At 53.5% G+C, this 9,329-nt stretch overlaps 1 protein-coding gene across 10 annotated transcripts in view; it reads left to right on the top strand.

Moving 5' to 3' along the window:
• The first annotated feature begins 2,052 nt into the window (after positions 1-2,052).
• Positions 2,053-9,329, top strand: part of TRAF3IP1 (TRAF3 interacting protein 1) — a 63,196-nt gene continuing 55,919 nt past the window's right edge. For 3 of the 10 annotated variants that reach the window (XM_058699498.1, XM_058699519.1, XM_058699488.1), the window contains exons 1-5: positions 2,054-2,326; positions 5,064-5,132; positions 5,527-5,688; positions 7,448-7,591; positions 7,694-8,107. In XM_058699498.1, coding sequence (XP_058555481.1) covers positions 2,204-2,326; positions 5,064-5,132; positions 5,527-5,688; positions 7,448-7,591; positions 7,694-8,107 — 912 coding nt within the window. In that variant the 5' untranslated portion in view covers positions 2,054-2,203. Of the gene's footprint in view, positions 2,327-5,063; positions 5,133-5,526; positions 5,689-7,447; positions 7,592-7,693; positions 8,108-9,329 lie in introns of all 10 variants that reach the window. The other 7 variants (XM_058699443.1, XM_058699433.1, XM_058699460.1 and 4 more) reach the window with 4 other exon arrangements.

Here is a 9,329-nt window from a genome sequence, read left to right as displayed (position 1 = left end):
CGCGTCGGGCTCTGTGCTGACAGCTCAGAGCCTGGAGCCTGCTTCGGATGCTGTGTCTCCCATCTCTCTGCTCCTCCTCCACTCGTGCTCTCTCAAAAATAAATAAATGTTAAAAAAAAAAAAAAAAGAGTGACCTAAAAAAAGAAAAAAAGGACTGACCTGTCAGGTCTTGGCAGGGATATGGAGCAAGTAGAAATCACACACGTGGCTGGTGGGAATGAAAAATGATGCCATCACTTTGAAAACTTGGTGGCATCTTGTAAAGTTAAACATATTCTTACCATACAACCCAGGAATTCCACTCCTAGGTATTTATTCAAGAGAAAGGAAAACTATGTTTGCCCCGACTTGTATGTAAACGTTCTTAGCAGCATTATTTTTTTAAAAAAGATTTTATAGCTTATTTACTTATTATGAAGAGAAGGGAGTGGGGACAGGAACAGACAGAGAGGGAGAGAAAGAGAGAGAATCCCAAGCAGGCTGCACGCTCAGCTCAGAGCCTGATGCAGGGCTTGATCCCATGACTGTGAGACCACAACCCAAGCTGAAATCAAGAGCCAGATGCTCAACCAACTGAGCCACCCAGGTGCCCCTAGCAGCATTACTTATAAATAATCAAAACCCCAAAGCGACCCAAATGTTGATAAACTGGTGAATGGATAAACAAAATGTACTATGGGATACTACTCAGCCACAAAAAGGAATGACATATTAATGTATGTTGCAACATGGATGGATTTCAAAATTGTAAAAGAAAGAATTAAGCACAACAGACTATGTACCTTATGATTCCATTTATATGAAACTCTAGAAAAGGCATAATTATCATGACAGAAAGTGGATCAGTTGTTGCCTCCTGCTGGCAGAGAGAGGAGATAGACTGCATGTGAGTGAGAGGAAATATCTTGATTGTGGTGGTGGTAACATAATTGTATATAGTGACCAAAATGCATTGACCAGTAAGTATACTCAAAATAGATAAAGCTTATTGCATATGAATAATAATCAAATATAAATTTTAAGTTAAAAAAACTCCCACACCTAGAAACATCATGGGCACATTTTTAAAAACCAATGATAAAAGAAAATCTTGAAGGCAGCCAGATACATAGAACGAAGGACTACAGCAGACTTCTCTTCAGAAACTATGTAAACAAGAAGCCAATGGAGTAAAATGTATAAAGTATTCAAAGAAAAAGAACTGGTTAACCCAGCTTTGCATGCTCTGTGAAACAATCTTTCAAATGTGAAGGTGAAATAAACACTTTCAAATAAAGGAACCGTGGGAGCACTCTTTGCCTGCTGATCTTTGCTAAAAGAAATAGTAAAGGAAGTTCTTTAGGCAGGAGAAACATGATACCACATGGAAATTTGAATCTACCCAAAGAATGAAGAGCATTGAACATGGTAACAATAAATGTAAATAAAATTTTAAAAAGTACTATTAGAAGAAAGAAACAGATAAAGGGGGTCAAAGGTACAAATTTCCAGTTATAAAATAACTAAGTTATGGGGATATAATGGACTGCATGGTGACTTTAGTTAATATTGTGTTACATACTTGATTTGAAAGTTGCTCATTACAATAAACAGCTTTTGAAACTATGGTGGTGGATGTGAACTAGACTTACTGTGGTGATTATTTTGCGACGTACACAAATACCAAATCATTATGTCCTACACTTGAAACTGATGCCATATATGTCAATTATATCTCAATTAAAAAAAGGATTTAAAAATGGGGCTACAATCAGCATCTTTTAATAAAAAAGAACTAAAAACAGATCACAAAGCCTCCAAACTGCTGGAAGGACTTCTGCAGTGAACTTGCGCGCGGCGGCCCGCAGACGGGTGGGACACGATCACCAACACCTGCTAGAACACCAAGGGCGTGGCTTCGTCCAAGTTGCGAAGCGCGGGCGCGACTTCTGGGGCCGACTTCTCCCAGCAGGCGCTGCGGGCGGGGCGGGGCGGGGCGCCGCGGCGCGTCCGTTGCTAAGGCCGCGCCGTCCTGGCGACGGGCTCCTGCGGCCCCGCGCACGCGCCGTAGCCGACTCCGGTGCACTGTGGGATGGGAGCCCGGGCGCTGCGTCCAGGCCGGAGCGGACGGCGGCGGCGGCGGGGCCGGCGGCGGCCCGGGAGCGCGGCTTAGGCTCGGCGGGTTGGCGGGGGCGGCGGGGGCGCGGGCTCGGGCGGCGCCGCCATGAACGCGGCCGTGGTGAAGCGGACGCAGGAGGCCCTGGGGAAGGTGATCCGGAGGCCGCCGCTGACGGAGAAGCTGCTGAACAAGCCCCCGTTCCGCTACCTGCACGACATCATCACGGAGGTGCGCGGGGCCGGGGGCCGAGGGTCGGGGGCCCTGGTGCGGGTCGGGACGCAGGTCGCGGTCAGGACCCAGGTGAGGGCCGGAGTCAGGGTCCCAGGTGGGGGCTGGGGCCCTGGTGCGGGTCGGGACCCGGGTGGGCGCCGGCGCTAGGAGTCAGGCCCCAGGTGCAGCCGGAGTTGGGGTGCCAGGTGCGGGCCGGGGCCCAGGTGCGGACGAGCCAGGGTCGGGACCCGGGTCAGGGTCAGTGCCGGGAGTCAGGGTCCCAGGTGCGGGGCCCGGGGGTTGGGGGGTGGTCAGGGCCCAGGTGCGGACGGGCCGGGTCGGAGCCGGGGATCGGGGCCCAGGTAGGGGTCGAGGCCAGAATCAGGGTTGGCGTTAGAGTCGGCCTCGCCTAGCCGAGCACAGCCGCTTCCCCGGGCCCGCTGGGCCCAATCCCGCGGTGCCTGTGCACCGAGTTCCTTGCCTTCACCCCTGCTCTGCCCTCTCATCCACCCCCACTGGGCTGCCTCCCTCCGCCCCTCAGGGAGCCTTATTTCTTTCCTATGTATCTGTCAGAGCTCATCTTCCATTTAGCCTGGCAGGGCCGTTTTTGTGACCTCCCCTCTTCCCCCCCTTTCAGTGCCTGGCTCGTGAAAGGTGACCAGACATTGTGGGATATTGAAGTTATTCTTTTCTATCCTCATGTTTCCCAAGCATTCTTCACACTACACTGCACCGTGGTCCCCATGTTTTAGATGTTTGGTAAATACCTGGGGGTGAATTTGTTGAAGGTGGTTGTAGTGGGACCCCAAAGGGAAAACTCTAGAAGAGCAGGTTGATATTTGCTGCTGAAGGGCACAGCCTGGCCTCCATGGAGATTGTAACTTTTCCCCAGTGGATGGTGAATTACCAAACGGTGGAGACCGTGTATGTTTGTTGCCATATCCTGGGTGAGCTGAACTGAGTAAGGTACACAGAAGGTGCACAGCCAGCCTTCGTCGTTGAACGGGGCTGTCAAGGCTCCTGGTAACTCAGGCCGCGGCGCGTTCCGTGGTGCAGCTAAGAAGGGTATTGAACCCAGCAACTTGGGCGTGGCCTCTGGGAGTTAGGAATCAGGTTGAACTTGCAGGCTTCTGAGGGCTCCCCGAATTGGTGCTCGTCTTCACTTCTCTTTCTGACAGGGGGGTGCCTTCCTCTCCACAAACTGCTTTACTTATCCGCTCTCTCAACTTAGTTTATAATGTGCACCTCTGTGTTAAACACCCTAACTGTGCTTGAGACTCTGGAATCCCAGCCACATCCCAGGGCTGTCTTGCCTAGCCTCTACCTCCTTCCACCTGTCCCGGCCAGTGTTTGGGAGGGGACAGGGCCGTGTGGAGAGCCTGGTGGGAGCTGGGCTGTGTGCTGTGTTATCCTGCGAAGTAGGCAGGTAGTGACCTCTAAGCCAGGAGGTGAGGTTGCCTGACCCCAGTGCTGGCCACCATGGCCCGACATGACACCTTTATCTTCTGTGTTAGTCCTGTCTGGCCACTGAAGTGGGGAGGCAGGGGGCATATGCCTCATCCTGTGGGTCTTGGTGTGGTGCTGGTCTCCTGGAAGGCCAGAGCACATTGAAGTGGAGGAGGAGGGACATTCTAGCAGGAATTGACTCGATTGACCAGGCAGCCAGACTGTGTGGAAGGAGTTACATGTTCTCCATTGGGAACCAACGGTCTGCTTTTCTTTCATGGGTTTTCTTTCCTAATCTAATGCTGAAATTAATTTCTCTGCCCTGTGTAAAGGTAAATTCATTAATTGGCACCTACTTGTTAAGGATATTAGGATGATTGACCTATCGGAAAGCATTTTCAGGTAGGGGGTGAAGAGTGTCCTCTGAAAATTCTTCACTGCCTCTGAGTATTGTGTTCAAATCACCGTTGGTATCTTAGCTACAGCTCAACTAACTCAGCCTCTTTCATAAATCAAAGCATTGATCTTGTGAGGTTAATGTTTTGTGTCCCTTAAAATTATTATTCACAATTTTACTGCCTGCAAACTAGGAAAACGTCAAGAGACAAAATGAAAAGGTTCCAGGAATATTAAGGATTCTCTCTCTCTTTCTCTCTCTCTCTTTTTATGTTTATTTATTTTTGAGAGAGAGAGAGAGAGAGAGAGAAACAGAGTGTGAGTGGGGGAGGGGCAGAGAGAGGAGACACAGAATCCAGGCTGTGAGCTGTCAGCACAGAGCCCGACGCGGGGCTCGAACCCATGCACTGTGAGATCATGACCTGAGCCGAAGTCGGTCACTTAACCGACTGAACCACCCAGGCACCCCTGTACTGAACTCTTTTGCTCCCTTGAACGGGACCCTCTTGGCCCCGGGACCTTGCAGGGACCGTTCAGCCTGACACGTGTTTCCTAAACACCCCCGCCCCCCACTCTCGTTTCCTGGTAGCGGTGGCCTCAGTTTAGATCTGATTTCCTCTGGGAAGCTTTCCGTGACCCCCTTGCCCCTCCTGCATTTGGGTTGGGGACCGATCTTGTGCTCCCTAGTGCCCCGCAAGTCTTTGTAACGTTCACCTGTCCCCACTTCCAGACTGGGTCCTGCCTGGTAAAAGGCCGTGCATGCGGTAGATACTCAAAAGCTTGTTGAGCAAGTGAAGGAATTAAGTCCTGCATGTGGACAGGCTCTGACGGCTCCTGACCGTGGGGCTCAGGGGGTGAGTCTGATGAAGGGGCTGTCCCGTGAGGTGCTGACCATGGCCTTGATCTTTTGAAGGTGATCAGGGTGACTGGTTTCATGAAGGGCCTCTACACGGATGCCGAGATGAAGTCCGACAACGTTAAGGTAGGCTGGGGGCGTCACACCCTCACCTTAACAAATGGGTGTTTTGTCAGCGGCGTGCCGGGTGTGTGTCATTTACACGCCGGCGTGTGTCGGCTCGAGGAGTCGGTTACTCCGTGGGCTGCGGTTCGCCCTTCCCGTTCCGTTTCCTTTTTTCCACCAAGTGCGCATCGTGCTGATTTTATCCGTTAACAAATGGGGTCAGGGTTTCAAGGTTTCTTCCGGCCTCTCCGCTAGAATTAAAAGCGTCAGCGAGTCGTTTCGTTTCGTGACAGAGGGTTCGTATCTCCAGATTTGACATCTCCCAACAGTAAGCGTGCCTGTTGAACATACCGAAGAGGGTGCAGAGTTCTTTGGAAGTACTTTCTTGTTTGTGTTTTGAATGGCAATCTTTCAGGATAAAGATGCAAAACTTAGCTTCCTTCAGAAGGCCATAGACGTGGTGGTGATGGTTTCAGGAGAGCCGCTGTCGGCGAAACCAGTGCGCATCGTGGCCGGGCACGAGCCTGAGAGAACTAACGAGCTGCTGCAGAGAATTGCGAAGTGCTGCCTCAGCAAGGTAATGCTGGCGAATCGCAAAGTGTGGCTCAGCAAGGCAGTGCAGGGGTGCAGAGCTGGCAGGACCAGAAAGCAAGATGGGGACGTTAGGGTCGGAAGCGTGGGGAGAGGGTCTGTCAGGACCCTCCAGACAGACCCAGGAGAGGGGGGTCTGGCAAAGGCTATGCTTCGCAGCCTCCGAGTCGCAGGAGAAGCGATTTAAAACTGTACCGTGAAACAAGTAAGGGGATGCCACGCACACCTTCTCCAGGCTTCACTGTGAACCAGGGCACCTCACAGGCGCTTGCTCTCGGGGCGGGTGGCTGGAGGCTGCGTGCCCGTGCACCCAGCCCTGCGTGCCTTCTCCTTTTGGGCCTCCTTCCAGCGCGGGGGCGGGGGCGGGGGCAGGGGGAGGGCAGGGCGGAGGACCTGCTTTTCTTCTTCTCTGGGGCTCGTGGGATGTTCCTGTCCTCTGCCTACCTTTCCAGCCTCTGTTTTCTGCTTCTCTCCATCCCTTCCTTCCCTCCCCCAACCCTGCACTGTCCCTCCACTCCTCCTCCCCTCCTGGCTGTTGGCTGCAGAGCTGTGCTGCCTTCAGAGACACCTTGTGTCACTTGTACAGGGGCCGCTTGGTTACTTTCTGGGATCCTCACTGTGGGTTAGAAGCAGGGGTCTCTGCTTGGACCCACCCGGGTCATTCTTGCCAAGGACGTTAAGGACATCTCAGCTTGGTGATGGCAGCAGGTGTCTCTAAGGCCTGGGGAGAGGGCATAGCTGATACAGCCCTTCGTGGACCCTATGGATCGTGGGCGGGGCTGACCTTCCATGTTGCCAAAGTGGGAAAGGGTGGCCTTCAGCCCACACAGCGGTGGTGGGGGTGGGGAGCAGGGCCCCGAGGAGGCCTCCAGAGACTCTCGCCCTGGTCTGCATCCAACTCTCAGGCTTGGAAACGAGGAGCTCATTCCGCCAGTGCCCCGGCTCTGTCCCCAGTCCCCACCCCTGCATCCTTCATGTTCCTTCTCTTTCAAAACACATTTGACTCCTGCCTTCCCTGCTGAATCCTTTGCCAGCTTCCTGTTGTGTCTGGGCACAGCCTCTCCATGGCCTGGCTCACAAGGCTTCTGGAGATCTCGTCTACTTCCTGTCCCCCGGCTCCCTCTCAGCTCTCACGCCCGTGCCTGAACCCTGAGGTCCCCTGCATGGTCATGCTTCCTGTTTCTTTGTCTGGCAGCAGGTGTGGGATCGGCTGTCCCAAAGCCCTGGCCTCTCCTCCCTCCCAGTCATGTAATTGTTGCATTTGGTCTCTCCAGCCCAGTACGCACAAGCGTCCTTGACCTGTGGTCTAGCGCCTGGCGTGTGACAGTCGCTCAGGGCATCCTTGTGGAATGAACAGGCGGGATTCCTGAGTGGAGGTGTTCGAAGCCTCTGCGTGGTGGCAGGGACGCTGCAGGAGGGTTTTTGTGTTTCACAGAGCTCGAGTTAGATCATTCCGTGAGGCCCTTTCTGTGCGGGGCCCCGTTGATCCTGGGCGGAGTTCAGGCACTTGTGGAACTGTGTGGGTCACCTTTGTTGTCCGTGCTGACGCACCAGAGGCGACAGTTACCAGGAGAGGCCGTGCTTTGTGCTAACAGCATTTCCTTCTAGTATTTTCTCCCAGGACCTTCCTGGGGAGACGCAGAACGCGTTTAACGAGCTGTCCCTGAATGCCGACACTCGCATTTGTCACTTGTGCTGATGTCACTTTCACCTTGCCTTTTGTTTCCTCCCGCTCTGATGACAAGCTCTCCAGTGACGATGCGGTGAAACGAGTGTTGGCTGGAGAGAGGGGGGACGCGAAGGCAAGGACCTCCCTGACGTCCAAGTCTCGGGAATTGGACAATAGGAACGCGCGAGAGGAAGGGCCCGGAGTTCGTGAAGATAAAGAGGTGAATTGCAAGTTGTGCATATCCGGAAGGGAGATAATGAGTCTTTTTGTAGCCCAGGTAAATGCGTTTATAAGTGATGCTGTTATTTGACCTTTTCTTCAGGATAAAAGATACTCTGAGATCAATGAGGAAAGTGCAAGCAGAGACCGGAAACAGAAGGAAGAAATGAAAGAAGAAAGCAAAGCACGGGACAAGGACAAGGACAAGACGATGGAGAACGACCGTGAGAGACACAAGGAGCCGGAGAGGGACAAGTACCGAGAAGGAGAGAGAGAGCGAGCCAGGATCCGGGCCAAGCAGGACAGGGACAGAGGCACCCGAGAGCGGGACAAGGACGTGGAGCGCGAGAGAGAGCGACGGAGTGAGGCCGGGAAGGAGGAGAGACGGAAGGAGCGAGAGCGGGAGCGAGACAAGGGCCGGGACAGGGACCGCGACAGGCGGAGGGGCAAGGACGGGGACCACTCCAGGAACCCCGACAGGGAGAAGAGCAGAGAGCACGACAAACCGGAGAGGAAGGTAAAGTCCTGGTTGCAGCCCTCTGCCTTTAACCTGCAGCGATTTCTGTCGTTGTCGTGGCATGATTAGGAAACCGCTTCTCTCCAGCACCACCTACGGCAGGCTTGGGTTCCCAGGGGAACCCCAGACCGACCCCAGGCGTTGCCAGGTGTTTTACGAGGTGCTCCCCTCACCTCTGCACCGTGGGCGTGCACGTGGGCGTTTTGGAAGACGGAGCTTCACGCTGTCGCTGTGCGCGCAGTTCCTACGTGTGCCTCAGCCGTGTGCAGGCTCTTACGCACCGGCTGGCTTGTGGGCACGGCTGACTTCTGGCAGGATTAGGGCCACGCTCTAAGTCCCGTGCGCATTAGTGGAGGAGCACGAGACCTCTGATTGCTGTAATTCTCGTTTGATTAAGTTTTCAGGTACGTTTACGACAGGCCAGAAAATTTGTTTGGTTTCAGACGGTGTTTTCTAAACGTGCAGGTGACTTTTGGGCTCATAGAGGTGGGGAGGCCTCCGTCAGGACTGGCTTTGCCGGTGCCTGTTCTCACGGGGACACTTCGGAGTCCCAGAGGCGGAATGTGGAGATCTGCTGGTTTCCAGCTACTAGGAAGGAGGGGCCGAGGCCGGGCAAGGTTCAGGGTCTGCCCAGGTGAGGTGGTTGGGTAGTGAGGAGCAGGGCCAGTGCTGGCACTCGGGGTTGTGCCTCCCGGCCCTGTGGCATCTCTGGGATGTACTGTACTGGGCGATGACGGGCCCAGTGGGCATGACCCTGGGGGAGCCTCAGGGTCTCCCAGGAGCCCCCTGGAATGATGGGCCCTGTGGTATGTGTCCTGAAAACCAGGCTTCCCTTAGAGAAAGGCTTTAGAAATAACAAAGGCATTCCGCACCTTTTGCCTCTTTTTAGAGGTCTAAGAAAAAGTATTTTTCACTGACCTCATTTTTCTGAGGCGCTGGCACGTTCTCTCGTTTTTTTCTGTGCCCGAGTTGGGCAGCCCCCGGAACGGGATGACCTTCTCAGCTGTCCAGGTCTTACGAAGTTTCCCATACTGTACGTTCACTGAAACTGCTGGTTCTGTGACCGGTGTTATAAATAGAAAGCTAATTCCAAAGACGAGTTTTTACAGGCAGGTCTGTGGGACCCTGGAGCCTGGTGGGAGTGACGGCTTGACTTCTTCGCGGGTAAGACCAGGGCGAGGGGCCTGTGCTGCTGCTGCCTTTTTTTTTTTTTTTTTAATTT

The sequence above is a fragment of the Neofelis nebulosa genome, chromosome 2 (assembly GCF_028018385.1).
Source record: "Neofelis nebulosa isolate mNeoNeb1 chromosome 2, mNeoNeb1.pri, whole genome shotgun sequence".
Lineage (NCBI taxonomy): Eukaryota > Metazoa > Chordata > Mammalia > Carnivora > Felidae > Neofelis > Neofelis nebulosa.
The sequence above is the reverse complement of the archived record's forward strand: the minus strand, read 5'-3'. Positions and strand labels throughout refer to the sequence as shown.